The sequence below is a fragment of the Oncorhynchus mykiss genome, chromosome 19, assembly GCF_057628025.1.
Source record: "Oncorhynchus mykiss isolate SJ-2025 chromosome 19, ASM5762802v1, whole genome shotgun sequence".
NCBI classification, from domain to species: domain Eukaryota; kingdom Metazoa; phylum Chordata; class Actinopteri; order Salmoniformes; family Salmonidae; genus Oncorhynchus; species Oncorhynchus mykiss.
In genome coordinates, this window is record NC_143040.1 from 16,791,436 (window position 1) to 16,813,803 (window position 22,368).

The window sequence follows — 22,368 nt, forward strand, 5'->3', positions numbered from 1 at the left end:
ATCAGTACTGACATTTCCATTAGAATATGCCCGGTCATATTACACAATATGTTGATCTGCCGAATTGAAAAAGAACAGATTTCACTTTGGCATGGAAATAGTGAAAAACAAGCTCATTCAAACATTTTCAGGAACGTATTGATGGTTTTTCAAGGTTATTGAACATCTGTCAAACACATTTCCAACAAAAGGTCCCTTTCCGAAAAGTATAATTTTAGTCTGTAAAATAGTTTAATAACTGAGGAAAAAAATATATATGTAGAAAAATGTATTTTCCGAGCGTGGAATGCCACAGAAAATAAGTGATACAGACTGCTGTATGGCTACTTTACAGTATACATTCAATTTAGGTTCTACACAGTGTGTGTCATGTTAAAAAAGTAGAAACATCTCCAAGAATATAAGCCCACTGTACACTGTACACTATCAATGCAAATGTTGGTCTTTGACTGCTCAATGTGGCTGTGCAATCCCAGACTTTGATAGGAAAAAAATCTGAATGTGGACGATAAATCTCAATGATTTGGCTGCAGACAAAAACAGGACTCAATAAAGTCATATACAACCATTGAGAACAAACTTGATGGTTTTTATAGTGATCTTTGGAGGGGCTTTGAGTAAAGCAATGAGGGATTGTTTGGTTTGTTCCAGCCTTCCAGGCCTTGTGAAGTGGTAAGTAAGAGTAATGATCCTACTGAAAGATTCCTTTGTTTGTTTGTTTTGGTTCATTTCAAAGACAAACCTAAGATTTGACAGTTGACAATGCCAATCATGCCACTCTCAATGAGCACATTTAGGCCACAGCTTCATGGTTGTTGCAAATGAGTGAAAAATGGAAGACCTACTTGACTTGTTGGTGTTTTGTCATATTTATAGTCTCCAAATGAGAGAGGAAGTTAGTATTTGTGCATTCACTCCCTTGATAACGTGCCAGATGCACCATAACTCATAGTTGTTTCCCACCGACAAACACATGAACGTAGCATTACTCCTTGCATGCCAAACACACAATAACTCAGCATGGCTTTATATTCTGCATTAGACAATTGATTATGATAGACCGTCGACTATTAACTGTAGAAAGGAAACTGGAGGCAAAATGCCTCTTATTTTCAGCCTCACAAACACACCATTTAATTTAGCCAATATTTCAAGAAAATTGTCTTGTCTTTGGCCGCCACAGCTTGAGCCTTGTCCAATGAGAGACCCATAGGAAGGTTTCCACTGTCTCGTAAGCATGAGTGGAGAATTGTCAGTGGCCAGAGGACAGTGACCTCTTATCTAGTCCATCTAGTTCTTTATTGTTAGACTCTGAAGATATGAACATCTACTGAAATGACTGGAGTAAACTGTAGCAAACTGTTTCCCAAACCTCTCCTCGATTACACTCAGCCAGTTCAACTAACGAAGAGCCTGGTGATAAGATGAACTAATAATAATATATGCCATAAGCAGGCAGTTTTTATCCAAAGCGACTTACAGTCATGCTTGCATATACTGTATTTGACATGTATGGGTGGCCCTGGGAATCAAACCCACTATTGCAAGTGCCATGCTCTACCAAATGAGCTACAGCGGACCACTAATGAAAGGCCTGGTGATTAGTTGGACATTTGAATCAGGTGTGCTTGTATTGTATCCAATAAGGAACAAGATGGAGGTTTGGGAAACTGCAGTAGCCCATACACTCTTAGAAATAAGGGTTAAAAAAATGTTATTCGGCTGTCCCCATAGGAGAACCCTTTTTGGTTCCAGGTAAAACCATTTTGGGTTCCATGTAGAACCCTCTGTGGAAAGGATTCTACATTGAACCCAAAAGAGTTCTACCTGGAACCAAAAGCATTCTACCTGAAACCAAAAAGGGTTCTTCAAAGGGTTCTCATATGAGGGCAGCCAAAGAACCCTTTTAGGTTCTAGATAGCACCTTTTTGTAGGCCTACTAAACAGTGTTCAGAGTGTTCTGGTACCAACTATTGATAATAGTAAAGTAACAAGTCGTTTGTAATACAAAATACATTCTTTATTTATTAATCCATCACTGTAAATGCACAGAAAATATCTGCTGAAAACAGTAGGACAGTGACATTTGCCTCAATGCGGTCGTATTCATGGCTTATTGGGTGTGTGGCTTTCAGTTACTTATTTTTGGCCACCCCATCCCATGAAAGTGAATGTCATTCCAGTTCATATGAACGTCATTCCAGTGCACTGCTTGCTATGAAGTCTATCTGATTGTGTTTGCATCTTTAGGTAAAAATACCAATAATGTCCCGTTTGGAACACTGACAAGTAGAGAGCCTATAAACACCGCACAATCTGATTGGGCCCAAGCCCACCCAGGACCACCAGTGCCTACGTGGCAGACTTGGGCCCAAGCCCACCCAGGACCACCAGTGCCTACGCGGCAGGCTTGAACTAACCTTGCTGCAATGTCCCCTTTTAATCATCTCACCTCGTCCTTTTTGTTGTTACCTTAATATCTTTCTAATGTTTATTATTATCTGTACATGATATACATTGATTCTTAAATACAATTTCAATCGTTTCCACATTATATACAATATAAGAGCTTATTGACGTTAGAAAACTGGTGGAAATGGTGCCTGGAAAACAAATGGAAAACAAAATGGAGTTCCATATTATTGCATTGACTATGTACTGTAGGGAACAACTGGTTAAGTTTAACATTGAAAATCATCTAATGTGAAAAACAATGAGCAGGTCGGTACACTGTACATCCAGTAAGACGTGTGAAAAGTAAGCATTTTCCCAGACTCATGAGAAATAATACAGGTTAAAACATTCTAGAAGGTGCAGGTCACATTTCATAGGTATTGTATCGTGAATTATGTTATCATTATCAATTGAATACAGATCGCAAATGTGGGGGGAAAGACCAAAAGGTTATTGGGCATATTTGCAATTGCGGTAATATTTTCAGAATTTATAAGTAGTAGTAACAGATAAAACCACGTGTTCAATATGTCCTGATTGAATTCCTGGATTCCTGGTTGTGGTCTCAGCTCCAGTCATATGGATGTCATTTGGGGACGAGAGGCACTTTGGGGTCTGGTATCAGTTCTACACCACTGACCCTCCAGTCCTGTGGTTGAACCAATCAAACTGAATCTCTTTGGATTCTAGCCTGCAATCAAACTGAATATGTTTGGATTCTAGCCTGGATTCTATCAAAATCTAGAAAACTAAACATGTTTGGATTCCAGGCTCTTAATAGCCTTACTATGGCATACGTCTACACTTAGACTCAACTGAGACAAATCCAGGCTAGTTCTCAACCCAAATGAACACGAATGCGAGATTCCGGAGTGGTGCCTGAGACAGCATTTTCCACCACCATCAACAAAACACCAAATGATGGAATTTCTTGTGGAAGAATGAAGTCACATCCCTCCAATAGAGTTCCAGACACTTGTCAAATCTATGCCGAGGTGCACTGAAGCTGTTCTGGCTCAACGACCTATTGAAACACTCTATGTTGGTGTTTCCTTTATTTTGGCAGTAACCTGTATATCTATGTTCATAATCTATGCAAAACATATATGCTTTCTGTTCTTTACTAGCATGGTTGAGCCCACATGTTGGTTTGAGAGTCATTGTTACTGTAGGCGACTATTCGTTTGGAGATTCCCACATTGGTTACGCTATTGGAGTGAACGCTCCAAATATAATCAGAATAGTGCGATTACAATAGTGCTTGTATCGGTTAGCTGGGGTTCTGTCATTCCCTTAGTGTGAAAATATCATACGTGAAATATGTGCCAAAAACAAACATAACTAGTAAACCAAGGGTGCATCACAGCAGTCTTGCCTTCATAAGGATAGATAGGAAGATGTTTCTATGCCATTGGTTAATGATGGCTGTAATAAAGATATGTCTTTTCTTTTCATGATGTGAAAATATATGCAACATTTTAAGGAACTTGTACATAAAACACATCCAACTTTGTGAAGAGCCTTCGACATAAAGAAGTTAGTTTGCATAAAGTCCTCGAGAACCCGCTAAACAACTTAAGGATGAATGCAACAGTCTCAGAACTCTGCGAGAATGTTCTGAGCTGGAACACAACCAAACAGGAAGGATCATACATGGAACGGTGCCAAATGCTCTCAGAAAAACCTCCTTCTTTGCTTGAGTTTGCTGGGTATCAACCAGCCCTCAGCATCTTCCATTCTCTCTCTCAATCTTTCTTTCCCAGTCTCTCATCTCATGTCATCTCCTGGTTCTCCTCCTCCGAAAGCAGGTCGGAGGAAGACAAAGAGAAAGGCCTCGGCGGACAGCCCTGCCTCACCCTTCAGATCCTCTGGCACATGTGAAGCCTGGACTTGGAGGAGGAGGTGGCGTCCTTCCAGACCTTGCAGGAGAGGCCCTTGGCACAGTCGCAGCGCTGGAATATCTCCAGGCCGTGGGAGCCCTTCTTCCTCTGCTTGGTGCACACCTCGCCCTGCCGCAGCACCGGCTTGCAGATCTTGGTCCAGAAGTGGCGAGCGCAGCAGTAGCCCACGGAGCAGTCCGACGAGCGCAGGCACGGGTCGCCCTCGTGTCCTGGTCAAGGGAGGGAGAGAAAGGAGTCTTAACATGGACTAGTATGAGGGAAGATGTAGGGTGCACATGCAAAACATAGACATTTTCTTACTTTTCAGCATGTTTTGATATACTCTGACCCTTTACTGCATGTACTAGTATAGAATACTATATAATCTACTGTGGATTCTATTACCATTCCTTATTTAGGCCAGGGATGGGCAATTGGTGGTCTGTGGGGAAGGCCCTCAGACTCAGCGGCCAGCTATATATCAAGGTCAAATTAGAGCCATGGGGGCCCCCATTGATGGGTGGAGCAACTATGGCCCCTCATGATGAATTCAGATTTATTTTTGTGGCCCCCACCACCATCAAAGTTGCCCATCCCTGTTCTAGACTATGTAATGTAAAACATTGAATCTATGTGTGGTTTGGAGCAGAGTTTTCCAAACCCTAGCACTACACAGCTGATAAAAACAATAACCATTATTATTATTATTATTTATTTTTTCCACCTTTATTTAACCAGGTAGGCAAGTTGAGAACAAGTTCTCATTTACAACTGTGACCTGGCCAAGATAAAGCAAAGCAGTTCGACACATACAACGACACAGAGTTACACATGGAGTAAAACAATCATACAGTATAAACAAGTCTATATACGGTGTGAGCAAATGAGGTGAGATAAGGGAGGTAAAGGCAAAAAAAAGGCCATGGTGACAAAGTAAATACAATATAGCAAGTAAAACACTGGAATGGTAGATTTGCAGTGGAAGAATGTGCAAAGTAGAAATACAAATAATGGAGTGCAAAGGAGCAAAATAAATAACCAACTCATCATCAAGCTTTGATGATTTGAATGAGCTGTGATGTGCTGGGGCAAAACCCAAAACGTGCACCAAGAGGTGGTGGCAGAACCAGGTTTGGGAAACCCTGGTTTAGAGCATGGACAATTCATGGCCATTCATCAATATGTAGAGAGTTATCATGCTCTTACATGTGAAATGTACACTACACTCTACAGGGAAAATCCCCCAACTACTAAACCACAGGAAATGCCCATTATCTTTGTTTTGACTTCCATAGGAAAGAGCTCAAACATACCTCTGGCTTTCTTTTCATCTCAATTCAAACTACATTACAGGGTTAGTATATTAGTGGACTGGAAATGTCCTTAGATTTATCAACTAAATTAACCTATTTCGGGTAGAACTTGATGTTCTTGGCAGGAGGTTTATTTTACAGGTTTATATAGTCTTTCAAAGGATGTAATTAGTACGACAAATATTTATGATCCATGTTATTTAGTCATGCAAGTTTTCTGTGAAACAACCCAGATTCCCCTGTGCCAGAGGGGCTTTTTCGACACAAACCAGCCGTCCTGTAACTCTGGCAAAACCTCAGTTTCTTGTAAGGGGTTTGTTTCGAAATGAAGTTCCAATCAACAACATGAAGTTCCCATTCAGTGCTCTGCCTGAATGGAATGTTTAATATGTTGTGTTGATCTCTCGACTCTCCCTCCAAAGTCACTGCAATTGAGTTGCAGAGGCGAAGCAAGACAAGAGTCAGACGCAAATGAAAAAGTGAATAGGCCTAGCGTTTACTCAAAATGACCTCAAATACTGCACCCTTTTTATCCTGGAATTTTAGCATTGCGGCTATTCATTTCTCCAGAGGGCATTTATTGCACTGCCATTAAGGTGTCTCATTAGAGGTATAACTTTATTAACAACAACACTGCTTATACGAAGGCCTGCTTATACGTAGGCCTATTCACTTGTTGAGTCAGGATAAAACGAATGCCAAAAGGGGACTCAATAATAACTCCAGTTATTAATACCACTACGAACCTCGCCAACTCTACATTCTGTGGTTTCACAAATGTATATGAGACAGCGTGGTGCTGTCAGCGAGAGTGTTTGTATGCCTGGTTTATGTAGGTGTCGTGGGGAACAGCAAGGGGCCACTGTGGTTTGGTTTCTCTCAGCCAGGCCCCCATGCTGAGCCGTGGTCTCTGAGGTTCGCAGCTGATATACGAGCTAGCGGGTAATTATAGCGGTCGTTTGCGGACTGGCGTCTCTTTAACTTTGTGTGACTACAGACAAGTAACAGAGAACAGGGACAACAGAGATTCAGCGCCGTGGACCAGGATCAGCGAGAGATATTGTGATTGCGAAATCGGAAAAGGAAACAGAGATCATCCCTTCATATGACTGTATATCTTCTCCCAGGCCAGGCCGAGAGGCGGTCTTCAGACCTGGGTTCAACTGGTATCGAAGATCTTTCAAATACTATAGCTGTGCTTGACTAAGCTTGCCTGGTGCAATGGAACCAATGGAGTAGTTTCAAAAGTGCAAACCCCACCCATCTCTCCAGGCAATCTCAATCCAACACTCAACGCATTTTAAGCAGATTTCAAATACTATTTAAACTCTGGTCTGTTTACAGCTGTTTAACAAGTAGGTGAAATGGCTACCTTTAACAGAGTGTTTGGCCTGCGCTGCTTTCCCACTCTTCTTCCAGTCGACAGTGCTGTCCTTGGTGGAGAGCTTGTTGTGGTCGTCCAAGGCTGAGATGTGAGGTGAGAGGATGCTCTCCGAGATAGGGACACAGATATCTACATGGATGCGGCCAGTGGAGAGAGAGAAGTTAGAGGTGAGTTCAACCACCACATAATAATGATTACAGCTAAAGCTACAGCTATTACAGCTAAAGACAAGCCAGGGTTTGATAGATACAGTGTCATATATTCCGTCTTCTATATGAATTTCTGTTCAGGTTGGTCAACGACAGTTGTTTAACTTGTGTTATTAGGGATCACAGCTACCCAGTGACTAGCACATGTGGTTATCATTCATGTCTATTGCAGTTCATCTCTCAGAGGACACAGAGCGGAGAGAGAGAGGAGCATTCAGTGCTGACCTATGGGTAGAAAGCATGTGTTCAATATGGTTTAAATGTAATTGCTCCGTCATTTTTTATTTAACCTTTATTTAACTAGGCAAGTCAGTTAAGAACAAATTCTTATTTATAATGACGGCCTAGGAACAGTGGGTTAACTGCCTTGTTCAGGGGCAGATTGACAGATTTTTACTTTGTCAGCTCCGGGATTCGATCTAGCAGCCTTTCGGGTTACTGGCCCGACGCTCTAACCACTAGGCTACCTGCCGCCCCATTTAAATGTCCTCTGGACTAGACAGACGTCCCTCTCTGTAGCCTGACACCCATCCAGTCTGTCTGTTAGGAATGTTCTTGTGATATGACAGAGACGTAGTGTGCTGACAAGTGTTCACTTCACACCGACTTCAGACATGCTGACTTAAAAAGTAAGAGAGGTCCGTCAACACAACGTACAGTTGCTGCAGCGGTTGCTGGGGCAGCACATGGCGTCTCTATGGCAACGCTTCTTCCTCCGTCGGCAGGTGAGACAGCGGGAGGGTGCTTGCTGAGGGCTGTGGCAGTAGCTTCCTACAGTGCACTCCTTATCGCTGCTGCATGGGTACACCTGTAGATGTCGAAACAGAAACATTCAGAATCATGGATAATGATCACATGTATGTATCAATTAGTGTCTTGTTAGCCCATATGGGCTGGGAACTGAAAAATAATAAATCAACTCATAATATTGGGGTTTATTAGGGTTTGCGGCCCCGACGGGGACTCGAACCCTGGTCCCTGCATGTGACTGTTAGTCAAACATCTAAGCGGTCTGAAACCTCTGGACAAGGTCACTATGTATTGGACTAAGGTCACTAATAAGGTTACGTACAGCCATTAGTTAGGGAACAGTGACACTGCGGTTCAACTCAGGCTAACTAGCAACAAACCTGTCACCCATAACGTTGCCGGTTTTTATAATTGCATCATAAAAAACATAATGTTTTGTCGGTAATGGTTACCAGACATGACGGAAAACGGTTTTGGTTCCACTTACAGTCATATAAACCCCACTCCTAGACTCCACTACTTCTCCTAACCGTCACTAATTTCCCCGTCTCCCATGGCATTTTTATGTGACGGCTTTAAAAAGTCCAACAGAAATTGCTCAAGACAGTAAGCAGATTAGCAGAGTGTGTTCTGTATGAATTCCTTCTGAAGAACCAGACCTTTTTCCAAAGGTGGAAAACAGTCCGTAGACTAGAGAGAGAGAGAGAGAGAGAGAGAGAGAGAGAGAGAGAGAGAGAGAGAGAAGGGGGACTGCTGCCTCTCGCCTACGGCCAGGAATATCTTCGGATACTCCAAACAATGGAGCCATTACTGTATCCCCACCCAAGAAAAACACAAGTCAAGGTTCACTCTATCTCAAGATGGCTTTTAGAAGCCTAAATAGTTGGATGAAGCAGTCATTGGATAATAGAACCACTTGGCTATGGAGTCCGTTTTGCGACCAACCGCTGTTCTAATTGGGTACCTGGGGATTTGAAAAGCAAGTATTCGGCATCCGTGGTTCTTTTCTTACTTTTCCATCTCATAATTCCCCAGATTGACTCTCTCAGATCACTGAGGGAACGTCTGAAATGGCACCTGGTCAGAAGTGGACTATTTAGGCAATAGGATGCCATTTCAGACAGTGCCTGAGACATAGGCCGTAGTCTGGTGAAGCTATGGCAAGATGATAACAATTCAATGTGATTTCCTTCCGTCCTCAGCCACCAACCGGGTCTGCAGAACGCATTGATTTAGGTGAGCCGAGATGACCGAGGTAGAACCGCAGTGTGTCCATAAACATAGCAACCATTTAACCACAGTCCACACGGCGGCCATAATGAAAGGGCCCGGCTCACTTTTTCCACAACAAGTGCATGCAGCAATACACACAACCACGGGATTGTTCTTTTATTTTTACACATTACGTACCGTCTGGTGTCCCCCAGCGTCGCACGAGTATGAGGGCAAACGAGTTCAAATGAAATAATATGATAGTCAGATGAACATGTCGAGTGAGAGGGGACACTGTACTGTACACAAGCAACTCCTCCTTGGACAAGGTCCAGAGTCGGTCGATGAGGCTGTTTCAGTCTTTTGCTGAGGTCTGGCCACTCCAACATCAGCCACCAGGCAACAGTCACCAGCCACCAGGCAACAGTCACCAGGCAACATGCCACCAGCCACCAGCCACTAGCCACCAGGCACCAGACACTAGCCACTAGCCACCAGGCACCAGACACCAGACACCCGTCGACATGCATTAGTGTCCACTTTGTATGAGCTACACAATACTAACCCCAAAAATGCACAACAATGACAACAGACATTGCCACAAACAGCCTATTTAGGTTTTCTCCGTCCAATGTTCGATTGACGTAATAGCAACTTGTTTGGGCTGCTCTACGTCGGGCTGGTGCTGAACTGACAGATCTGCATCAGAACTGACCACCATTGCAAAGCATTGAATAATAAACATGTGAATGCTAGAACATAAAGTCATTACAGTCACAATAATGAACGTGGATTAGGATTCAGAAGAGTCACGTCACCATAACAGGCCTTGTTGCTAGATCAAAACGTACCCCACATGTTGGAGCGAGCTCTCAAAAACCGAACATCTCAATATCTTCAGATCAGATGTTATTTAATATCCATGTGCTTAAATCAACTGAACAGGCTTAGAGGTATTTGGACCTTGTGTGAGCAATGTCGAGTTTGTCACATTGAAAACACATGTAGGGACTAATAAACGTCCGTCCAGTAATACAATGAAAATAAGAGCAAGCAGAACAAGAATAGGTTGCAGCATGGTGAGATCCTAAATGGTGCCACGGTTGTTATTGAAGCTCAGGTCAACCTTTTATGTTTGGAAGGACTTGCTTTTCCCAGACTTATCAAGACATTTCCAAGAAGGTATTCATTAGGATTAATAACCATTAAACAATAATATGTTCTTGGAAGTGAAACCATTAAGCAATAATAATAATAATAATAATAATAATAATTGGAAATGTCTTGATAAGTCTTGGAAAAACAAGTCCTTCCAAACATAAAAGGTTGACCTGAGCTTCATGTTTCTGAACTGGGCTTGTGCCCAATTTCTCCTGCAGTGAAGCGAGGCGAATGTAATGTAGAGCTAACAGGGTATTTTACATGCTAGCCTATGTCCACAATGACATCATCATATAGCCAAGAGTTTCAGATCATGTTCATGTTCTCAAGTTCAGTGGTATCAGTTTAGGCCTGTGGCTGCCCATAACCTAATGTAGCAGGCATAAAAGAAAAGGCCTGAGCGAAGTTCCCACATCCGGTCTTCAGCGGAAAAGGAAGTTAGGTTGTATCCCTGAAAACTGGATCCATCCGTTCGTTGGCAACTCTGCTGCCCATGAACAATTAACTAGCCCTAAGAGAAGAAGAAATAAGACTTGGTTAACCCCACAATGCTCTGAAGCATTGACCAATGAGATCAACACCACAGGAAAGTGTGTTCTGATGTTGAAATGTGAAGAGAAATATCTTGGCCCTACAGTACCCTATACAGTCTCTCAGATTTTTAGCAGGTGGTTCCTGGCTAAGCAGTCTAGGATTGATTACAGTGGAGCTGTACTGTACTCTGCTGTAGGAAGGGCCTCCTCCCTTCCCTCCCTCCCCTCACCATCCTCCCTCACCTCTTCCATCAAGCCTCCATCATTTCACAGGAGCCCTTTGAAATCCAATGACCGATAATCTCACTTTATCTTGCCATGTTTCAAAACACCTCATTGACGCCACGGTCCTCTGAGGGGAGGCGGCGGTTTCGTTTGGATGCGTCTCATTTGATCACGACTCCACTAGCTCACTTTATTGGCCCCTTTTTGTTTGCCGCCGCCACTCCCAATCCCCTATTTCCCCTAGACGCACCATATCACATGAAAGCAAGAGGCTATCCCTGTTAGAGGAAGTGGGCTGTGTTCCTCTCATGCAGGCTAGACCATAAAGAGGGAGACAGACGCAGAGCGATGAGGGAAGGCCCCTGGGTCCCCAGTCCTGTCTCGTGCTGCTCTCGTGGTGTTATAAGTGGCCTGGGCTTTGAAGGTAATGGGAGGGAGGGAGGGAGGGAGGGAGGGAGGGAGGGAGGGAGGGAGGGAGGGAGGCATACACCAGTTTTACTCCAGGATACATGAGTCTTTGAACCTGTCCTTTACTCTGTATTTGCCCGTATTTACCCAGCATCAGTCATTCCGAAGGACTGATATCATAATATGATAGGAGTGTAACACATGTTCATAAGACCACAACACAACGTTAGTGGAGGGTTATTTACCTCAAGTCTAGTCACGGCAGATGAGGCAGCTACTGTACTTCAGGGCAACTGTGACACATACGATTCTGTCACTTAGCCAACTGTCTAAATGTATATTCACACCGTTCAAACATCAAAGTCTGGTTAGAAAGGCTCTGCTCACTATTCACTTAAGAAGATTAAAAGAATGGGGTTATAACAGTAATACACACACACACACACACACACACACACACACACACACACACACACTGTTACGAGAACTTGGAGGGCAATTGAACTTGACCTTGGATAATCAAGCATGGAAACCTGAAACTGTGATTGGTAATCATGGTCAGCAGCACTGAGCCTCACGGAGTCTAATAAACTATGTCACCAAGTAAACAAACGTCCTCTGCCCTCTAAGGAGAGACGGTCTCACAGTATCAGATAACAAAGGGACAGGGGCATAAAACACATACGCATCGTAAGAACCTTAACAATACAACTTTGGCTCTTTCGTCACTGAAAACACAGGTCTTTGATGGGTTAAACCCTGGATTGTATCGGTCTGTGACTCTGGTGACAGAGTCTCCCTATAGGCTACACCAGAGCCATGTGCTGAATTTAGAGAGTTGGGTCAACTTGGAACATTTTCTATATTGTTCCAATTCCAGACATTCAGTTACATCAATGTGTTTAAATATTCCCCATGTAATGTTGATGGAGAGATAACATGGCTGCCGTACACTGACTATACAAAACATTAGGAACACCTTCTGCCCTCAGAGCAGCCTCAATTCGTCAGGGCATGGACTCTACAAGGTGTCGAAAAGCGTTCCACAGGGATGCTGGCCCATGTTGACTCCAATGCTTCCCAAAGTTGTGTCAAGTTGGCTGGATGTCCTTTGGGTGGTGGACCATTCTTGACGCACACGGGAAACTGTTCTTCATTAAAAACCCAGCTGCGTCACTGTTTTTGACTGAAACTGGCACGCCTGGCACCTACAACTGTACCATACCCCATTCAAAGGCACTTCAATCTTTTATCTTCCCATTAACGGCACACATTCACAATCCATGTCTCAATTGTCTCAATGCTTAACAATCCTTCATTAACCTGTCTCCTCCCCTTCGTCTACACTGGTTGAAGTAGATTTAATAAGGGATCAAAGCTTACACCTGGATTCCCCTGGTCATGAAAAGAGCAGGTGTTCTTAATGTTTTGTACACTCAGCGTAGAATCTTAAAGTGTCATGGAAACGTATCATAATGCAGAAACCTCAATGTCCTAACTCTTTAAATACACTCCATATTGGCCCTACAGAACCATATTGGCCCTACAGAACCATATTGGCCCTACAGAACCATATTGGCCCTACAGAACCATATTGGCCCTACACCAGCGATCAAAAGAAGGGCACATGACTGAGCCGGAAACCCCAGACAGAGCTGGGTGTAGCTCAGTGAGGTGTTAGCCTGTGGATAGAGAAGGGCTCTGTGTCTCCTGACTCTCATTAACAGGTCTAAGTACAGAGGTAAGTGAAATGAATTCCCCTCAGGATACTCTGCTGGCCTGCTAGGGCCCCTGATACCCATTATGGCCCATCTGGGGCCCACACTCGCCCCCCAGGGCCTGCTGACTGGAGGGGTGAGAGACAGCCAGGAGACCCACTGGGCCCCCCTGACTGGAGGGGTGAGAGACAGCCAGGAGACCCGCTGGACCCCTGAGACGGAGGAGACGGAGCCTTGACGGCGGCTACCTAGCGCTAACAAGCACTCACACCTCGGCCTGCTTTGTTTCCCCCTCTCAGATCGTTAAGATCACTAAACAGTTACTTAACCCTGGAGGGGGTAGGGAGGGGTGCTGGCGGGGCGAGAGGGGGGAGAGAGGGGACCTAGCGCTCAACTTTTACTGGGGGAGCCTAAGCGATTCGGTCCTGGCTTGTTAAAATAATCTCTGTGTTGAATTAAACACAGTTTTAAGACTACTTAAAACTGTATGGATGTCCAGGCACTGGTAGGAACAGCCAACCACTGTTACTGTACGCGTGGTGAACGTTCCCTGCCCATACCATCCATCTGTACTGGTTCTCTAACTTACTGGGAACCAGGGGCCACCCAGGAGCATCGGGTCTGAACATCTCCCAGTCAAGAGGGCCTTTCACTTTGTGTTACTTCGGTTTGGTTTCACTCAAGTCAAGTCAATGTGAGGGGGGAAAGGGGGTGGAGCCACACACTCATGCAGCTTGTCTTGATTGTAATGATTGAATCACTTGGGACAGTCACAACCTGACATTGAGGTTGGAGCACAAAGTGATTCATGTGACATTTATAGTCAGCTAGAGCGGAGAGCGGCAAAGTCAGTGCAAAACTTTGTCAACAGCCGAAGGAAACAAAAACAAATGAGTCTGTCATGGTACTTCCTATATAGATCCACCAATAGCTTTGACATGCTGGATAGAGCCCAACTTTACTAATCTGACAATTTAAACACCAAATTACACCCCGGTTTCCTGCAGGCTTCTCTGGGTGGCCGCCGTGCTCCGCTCCCCGACTCCCCGTCTCTAATTTGTGACTTTTGAAAGTGAGCCAGTGGGGGTGATTTATTGAGAGCTTATGTTGCAATCTTTCTCATATCCTTTCATGTCGGAGGATTGGAGGACCAGAAGAAATACATTTCAACAGCCTGAATAATGCTGTGTAAAAATGAACACCCTTCTTTTGAGGAGGTCTGCTGTTGGAGGAATCTGAGGGAGAAATGTGGGAAAGGGCCTAAATGGATGTGATGGTGAATTATGTCGATAGTCTCTCAAACTGTGAAGTTTAGAAGTGTTCCAAGCGGACGATCACTCATGTCCTGATCCACTGCCTCTATGGAGGAAGGTGTAATGTTCTGCCAACGCTTCATCACGAATTATAGCAACCTCAACATTACGCCAACGTCTTCATTAATCTACAGGGTAGAGAAAGACAAGCTTCAGCCAGAAGAGATTGGTTATAATATTTGAGGGTTCACACCACCGCTTTCCACTGATGCCCCCCCCCCCCCCACGCAGCTCTAACCCACCGCATGTCTCTGACCCGCCCCATGTCTCTAACCCACCGCATGTCTCTGACCCATCCCATGTCTCTGACCCGCCCCATGTCTCTGACCCGCCCCATGTCCCTGACCCACCCCATGCCTTTGACCCGCCCCATGTCTCTAACCCACCGCATGTCTCTGACCCGCCCCATGTCTCTGACCCGCCCCATGTCTCTAACCCACCGCATGTCTCTGACCCACCCCATGTCTCTGACCCACCCCATGTCTCTGACCCACCCCATGTCTCTGACCCACCCCATGTCTCTGGCCCACCCCATGTCTCTGACCCACCCCATGTCTCTGGCCCACCCCATGTCTCTGGCCCACCCCATGTCTCTGACCCGCCCCATGTCTCTAACCCACCGCATGTCTCTGACCCATCCCATGTCTCTGACCCACCCCATGTCTCTGACCCGCCCCATGTCTCTGACCCACCCCATGCCTCTGACCCGCCCCATGTCTCTAACCCACCGCATGTCTCTGACCCGCCCCATGTCTCTGACCCGCCCCATGTCTCTAACCCACTGCATGTCTCTGACCCATCCCATGTCTCTGACCCGCCCCATGTCTCTGACCCGCCCCATGTCTCTGACCCACCCCATGCCTCTGACCCACCCCATGTCTCTGACCCACCCCATGTCTCTGACCCACCCCATTTCTCTGACCCACCGCATGTCTCTGGCCCACCCCATGTCTCTGACCAGCAGGCAACCTGATCACCGGATCACCGGTTGCTGCAAATCAAAAAATCAAGGCAGGTTCTCTTCAGAGTCAGGCCATTCTCTATAGAGTAAATTGTTCATTATGAGTATATAATCTAACATAAAAAGCTAGTGAGGACCTTCAGTCGCAATCTAAGCAATCACCATGACCCACTATTTGCATGGTTGACTGCTCAGTATCATCCACACTATAACAAAAGCTCCTATAAGCCATCACAAATCGATGCCACACGTTGCCAATTAAAAGCCTGTGAAGACTTCAAGGTTTGTTATCTTTGATTTACATCATAAACAACCACTTCAGATGCCACACAGCAGGTCAATAGAGTTTGCCTGTGGCCCGTGATTCATGTCTGGCTGTTGTTGAGTGCTGGCTGTAACGGTACAAGGCTGGAAACCATTCTAGCAGACAGGAGAGACGGGGAGACACACCACCTCCCATTGAAACCATTAGCCATCTAAATGTGCCGTGGCATTTCACTCTTATAACAGTACGGTGGTGGTCTCCACACATACACACACTCATCCCCAGTGGTCCATTCTATCCAAACCACTCCAGTTTATTGCAATGGCAAAGTTGTAAGCAGACATTTAAACAGAGGTCTGGCACAGCTCTGGTGGCTGGAACGGTTCCCACTACGCAGAAGAGACTGAAGCTATTCCCTTTAATCCTCACTGTCTGAGTGGTAGGATCTCAGAACAGTGCTCTCAGCAGTAGCTCCCCCCCCCCCCCCCCACCCCACACACACACACACACACACACTCACGCTACAGACAGGCATATCCACTTCATCCACTGGTATCATTACAAGTGACATTCTGGAGACCTATATAAGCCTACAGCAGACACTAGTCCAAGCCAAAGCTAAACTGTAGCCAACCAGTAGTTACACTGGTATAAACACTTTGATTGTAAAAGACAAAGACAATCAACTGAGAATCAATTATTTTTTTTTTTAATGTGAAACGCTGGCTTAAATGTATAGCAGGGGAAAACAGAAATGTGGCGCCATCTACTGTTCAAGAAGATGCCAGAAATCACATAAACAGTGTTGCCTTTTACATTTGATAACAAAGCAAAAAAAAGAAAAGAAAAAAGATCTAAACTAATTTAGTCAACTTTCATATTAATTTACTTTAAGAAAAACCTAGGAAGAAACATAGAGAGGAACCACACCTCTTCTGGCTGTGCCAAGTGGAGATTATAAGAGTACATGGCCATTAAGGCCAGATTGTTCTTCAAGATTTTCAAACGTTCAAAGATGACCAGCAGGGTCAAATAATAATCACAGTGGTTGTAAAGGGTGCAACAGGTCAGCACCTCAGGAGTAAATGTCAGTTGGCTTTTCATAGCCGAGCATTCAGAGGTCGAGACAGCAGGTGGGGTACAGAGGGAGGGAGGGAGGGAGGGGGGGGAGGGGGGGAGGGAGGGAGGGAGGGAGGGAGGGAGGGAGGGAGGGAGGGAGGGAGGGAGGGAGGGAGGGAGGGAGGGAGGGAGGGAGGGAGGGAGGGAACTATTTATATACGTATCCTATTTATTTAACTTCACCTACAAAATATGAACACATTATATACCTAAACATACTGTATGAACACATTATATACCTAAACATACTGTATGAACACATTATATACCTAAACATACAGTATGAACACATTATAAACCTAAACATACTGTATGAACACATTATATACCTAAACATACAGTATGAACACATTATATACCTAAACATACTGTATGAACACATTATAAACCTAAACATACTGTATGAACACATTATATACCTAAACATACAGTATGAACACATTATAAACCTAAACATACTGTATGAACACATTATATACCTACACATACAGTATGAACACATTATAAACCTAAACATACTGTATGAACACATTATATACCTAAACATACAGTATGAACACATTATATACCTAAACATACTGTATGAACACATCATAAACCTAAACATACTGTATGAACACATTATATACCTAAACATACTGTATGGCACCTGAGATCCAGTTTCAATAAAACAATTAGAGAACTAATTAGGTAGAATGCTTTTTTATAATTCACACATGAACCAAACTATAGCGTAGCTCCAGTGGTATAAAGTACTTAAGAAAAATATGTTAAAGTACTATTTAAGTATTTTTGGGGATATCTGTACTTTACTATTTATATTTTTGACAACTTTTACTTCACTACATTCCTAAAGAAAACAATGTACTTTGTACTCCATACTTTTTCTCTGACACCAAAAAGTACTCGTTACATTTTGAATGCTTAGCAGGACAGGAAACTGATCCAATTCACGGACTTATCAAGAGAACATCCCTGGTCATCCCTATTGCTGCTGGTCTGGCGGACTAACTAAACACATATGCTTGGTTTGTAAATTATGTTGGGGTATTGGCATGTGCCCCTTGTTATCCATACTTTAAAAACATTTAAGTGGCACCGTCTGGTTTGCTTAATATAATGAATTTGAAATTATTTGTACTTTACCGTAAGTATATTTTTGCAATTACATTTACTTTTGATACTTAATTATATTAATTGAAATACTTTTACTCGAGTACTATTTTACTGGGTGACATTCACTTTTACTTTAGTAATTTTCTATTAAGGCATCCTGACTTTTAGTCAAGTATGAAAATGGTTTACTTTTTCCACCACTGTGTAGCTCTTTACCCCGAGGCTTTCACTTTAGCCTGGCTGCTTATACAGACAGCCAGGCTAATTCCACACTGTGTTGAAACAGCAGGAACTGATAACACTTGGAGTGCATATTAAGTGGTCGGTAAGAGTATCCTTCACTCTCAGCCCACAGTTCCGTCTAATAATTCCAGAAAGCGTCTGGAGCGGTTTAATGACATTAAGAACCAGACAGAAATAATCCCCGGTGTTAACTTACTTTCTCTCACATTTCTACTGATCATGTTAATGATTTGCCTTGGAAGCATGTTGGACCCGACAGTGGCGTCAAGGTCTGAGATGCAATTAAGGTTTATGAGGGGTCCAATCCCTGTAATTTCCAATAACGATTCACACATGAGAGAAGTTCTAATGGTATTGGGGCTGATACCGCTATTTTAGTTCTCGTCAAAAAACTTCCATGGGCAGTTGGGCACCACACGCAATGTTTGGGGGCTTCAGTTGGGCACCACGCGCAATGTTTGGGGGCTTCAGTTGGGCACCACACGCAATGTTTGGGGGCTTCAGTTGGGCACCACGCGCAATGTTTGGGGGCTTCAGTTGGGCACCACACGCAATGTTTGGGGGCTTCAGTTGGGCACCACACGCAATGTTTGGGGGCTTCAGTTGGGCACCACGCGCAATGTTTGGGGGCTTGCGTAAAGCAATAACGCATGTATTGGAACAGTTGTAACCAGCCATTTAAATGCAAAACGGAGACATCTAAAATACTTATACCAATACGATTATTCAAAACATGAAAAGGGATGTCAAAACAGTAAATTATTACCAATGTCCTCGCCAAAAGTTGTTACAATCAAATCATAACTACAGTAATGTGTGTGTAAATCAAAAGAGAACGATGAGATTACCTGCGCAAGGATGTTGCCTTTCTTGGTGATCCCGGGTTGGAGGGTGGCTGAACGGTTCGTGGCCGGCGTGGGCTCTCCCAACAGAGCCGCTTTGATGGAGTTTGGCTTGGAGCGCTCTGCTCTCTGCGACTCTCCCATCCTCAAGGCCGCGACAAGCAGCACGAAAACACACCAGAATCTATTCCGAGTCAGGACGAGCATCCTTGGGAAACAATTGTTTAGAAATGTTGCACAAAAAATAAAAACTGATTCGAATAGGATAAAGCGGGCGACCCGGGCCTAGCCAATTACGCATAAAGGTATCACAGAAACGCGCGCTCTGTTACACTGTGTCCATGTGTTAAATTGACCGCTTGCGAATAAAGTCAATAACGGTAAGTGTTCTCTTTTCAACGAATCAGAAAAGGAAACGGGTTATTGCCATCGACAGAAATGTCACTTTTATAACAACACCAATAGCTCAATCTAAAAATCAAATCAAAATGATGAGCTTCAATGAATAAAAAAACGCTGACGCTCACAAGGTCAGGGTGAAACTTGACAAGCGACTTCCAGTCTGTCTCTCTGGCAGTAAGTGAATGCTTAGTGCGGCAGCCTGATATTTTATGATCTCGGATACTTTCTTTTTATAGGATTCTAATGGGTTTACTTCCTCCGCCCCCATTCAGAACTGACAAAGACTGAAACTGATCTGTACGTGCGCGCTGCGCATTGTCGTCTCGAGCCCCCGTCCCAGACTGGTCCCAGACGCCTGCACCAGAAGCCCTGTTGGGGAAAAACCTATAAAATTATACACTGTATATTTTAACTGTGTGTGCTGACCTTTTTTATAACGAGACAGTTGGGGGCAAAGGAAATGAAAGAGGGGGATGAATAAAACTTCAGATAGTTTGTCACCATTTTTCTTGGTCTATAACCTCCACCACACCTTCATGAAATGGACAAGTATCTAATTACTATTTAAAAATAAATAAAAACACAACAAAACACATTTATTTTCAATAGGCCAATAGTCAAAACGTGCTTATGTACTTGCAATGAGGTATTTGATTGGAATTTTAATCTATGGTATGTGGATCTGGTTGGAATAAAAAAATCCATCCTTCTATGACATGGTTCATGAGGTTCATGTTGGCATACTAACTTATCTTTCTCACCTTAATGATATGGGGTAATGTGGCTAGGACTCATTGACACCACCAATTTAAATCGGTATTCACAAAAATAGCTTGTATAAGTCAATCAGATAACCATTGTTTTGGCCGATGGGAAAGGCTTCCCTCATGATGCGAGGAATGTTCTCAGTGATATGGTTAGTGATATACCTAACATATAGAGACTCCTTTTTTAGATATCTGGGTTTATGGTCCCTGCATCAGAATACGTTATGTTCATGATGGTTCGATAACATCACAACAGTATAATACCTTCTTGAAGTGGTAAGGTAAGGTGCCTATATGATTTTGGAGTGCAAAGGCACATTGAATAATACATGTATACTTACTTTAGGTGAAGGCCATCGGGAATACAAACTGATCTAGATTTATGCTATCGAGATTTGTGAGATCTGTAGAATGAAGAATCATTGTGCTGATCTAGCATCAGTTTGGCATTTTAGGTGACAATTACCTGGATTATATTGACAGGGGAGACCTGATCCTAGATCAGCACTCCTACTCTGAGATGCTTTGTGAATACGGGCCCAGAAACCAAATATTCATATTCATTCCTGATAAGGGAATCTGTAGAAATCAGTCAAATGTCATCAACCAGACAGTCATATATCCATCAGTGACCTGGATGTTTTTCTGTCTCTAAAGATAATTAATGGAACATATGATTCACCAGCAGAAACCACAGTGCATGTTAATCAACAACTACAGCTGCCTTATCAACATAAACCATGAAGAGCCAGTTACCGAAACCAGCATGCTGCACCCACAAAGTCTCTATGACTCCATGGTATGTGCAATGTTCTAGTACGCACGTATGCACACGCACACACGCGCACACGCGCACACACACGCACACACACACACACACACACAGACTTCTGACCTTAAAAGTGATCCGTCACACGCCTCAAACCAGTGTGCCAACCTCTTTTGTTTGGGCAAGCAGCCAATCAGGGAAGTGGGACGGATGTATTGTGCTTCTATGATGTGTTACAATAGTGAATACTTCCTGTGATGGGCCTGTACTCTAGTTTGATTGAATGAACAAATGCATTTTTGTACACGCCTATCATAACAGTGGCATTGAGGCCCTTGAATGGTGTGATGGTTACAGCACTATTCACTACTCTCTTTATACTCAGGGAAGTTGTAAAAGAAACAGACATTGTTTGACAAGAGGCGTCAATACCATCAGCTTTTAATAGAGAACAGGAAGGGGAACCAACCAGAACGTAGACTTTTGCACTTTGAAGAAACACTATCCCTGCAGTGTAGATTTTATGATGTTATTTTTGTGGTTTGAATTAAAGGCAGATCACACTCAAACATCCAAGTGAAGAACACAAAGCTTCACAACATCAACTGTCTGTAATACCAATATGATTTATCCCATAGATCCAAAGCACTGCTCAGCTGGAATCTGTCAGTTTCTCTGGGCTTTTGTTTTAAAAGCCCCAGCAATGTTTTGCGTTGAAACAGTTTAAAAAGCTCCCAGGGACGAGAGACAAGTGGCCCAGAGCACCAGGAAGACCAGAGAAGATTGAGGATTTCAATCACAAACATCACCATGAAGGAATGACATACAGTGCATTTGAAAAGTATTCAGACCGCTGGACATTTTGTTCCGTTACAGCCTTATTCTAAAATGTATTCAATTGTTTTTTTCCCTCATCAATCTGCAAACAGTACCCCATAATGAGAAAGCCAAAACAGGTTTTTAGAAATGTTTGCAAACTTATTACAAATACAAAACGGAAATATCGCATTCACATAAGTATTCAGACCCTTTACTCAGTACTTTTGTAGCAATTACAGCCTTGAGTCTTCTTGGGTATAACGCTATAGGCTTGGTACATCTATATTTGGGGAGTTTCTCCCATTCTTTTCTGCAGGTCCTCTCAAGCTCTGGATGGGGAGCATCGCTGCACAGCTATTTTCAGGACTCTTCAGAGATGATTGATTGGGTTCAAGTCTGGGCTCTGGCTGGGCCACTCAAGGACATTCAGACACTTGCCCCGAAGCTACTCCTGTGTTGTCTTGGCTGTGTGCTTAGAGTTGTTGTCCTATTCAAAGGTAAACCT

The 22,368-nt window shown here is 43.7% G+C and overlaps 1 protein-coding gene across 2 annotated transcripts; it reads right to left on the reverse strand.

The window, feature by feature from the left end:
* Positions 1-1,998: 1,998 nt before the first annotated feature.
* On the reverse strand, positions 1,999-19,833 carry LOC110534949 (dickkopf-related protein 2). Of its 2 annotated transcripts, XR_016488800.1 has the most exons (5): positions 19,113-19,833; positions 7,898-8,048; positions 7,020-7,160; positions 2,398-4,564; positions 1,999-2,352 (listed from the first exon to the last, which is right to left on the reverse strand). XR_016488800.1 is itself a non-coding variant. In XM_090210271.1 (4 exons), exons 1-4 carry the CDS (start codon positions 19,311-19,313, stop codon positions 4,314-4,316), a joined length of 744 nt encoding a protein of 247 aa, XP_090066397.1. In that variant the 5' UTR covers positions 19,314-19,833; the 3' UTR covers positions 1,999-4,313. The 2 variants fall into 2 exon arrangements, 1 of the variants encoding a protein (XP_090066397.1); XM_090210271.1 differs by having other exon boundaries at positions 1,999-4,564.
* Positions 19,834-22,368: the final 2,535 nt, after the last annotated feature.

Coding starts and splice junctions, on each gene's coding strand:
- LOC110534949 (XM_090210271.1), bottom strand. CDS start 19,313: ATGCTCGTCCTGACTCGGAATAGATTCTGGTGTGTTTTCGTGCTGCTT. Junction 8,049..19,112: donor AAGGCAACATCCTTGCGCAG/GTAATCTCATCG, acceptor CGACATCTACAG/GTGTACCCATGCAGCAGCGA. Junction 7,161..7,897: donor CAGCAACCGCTGCAGCAACT/GTACGTTGTGTT, acceptor GCATCCATGTAG/ATATCTGTGTCCCTATCTCG.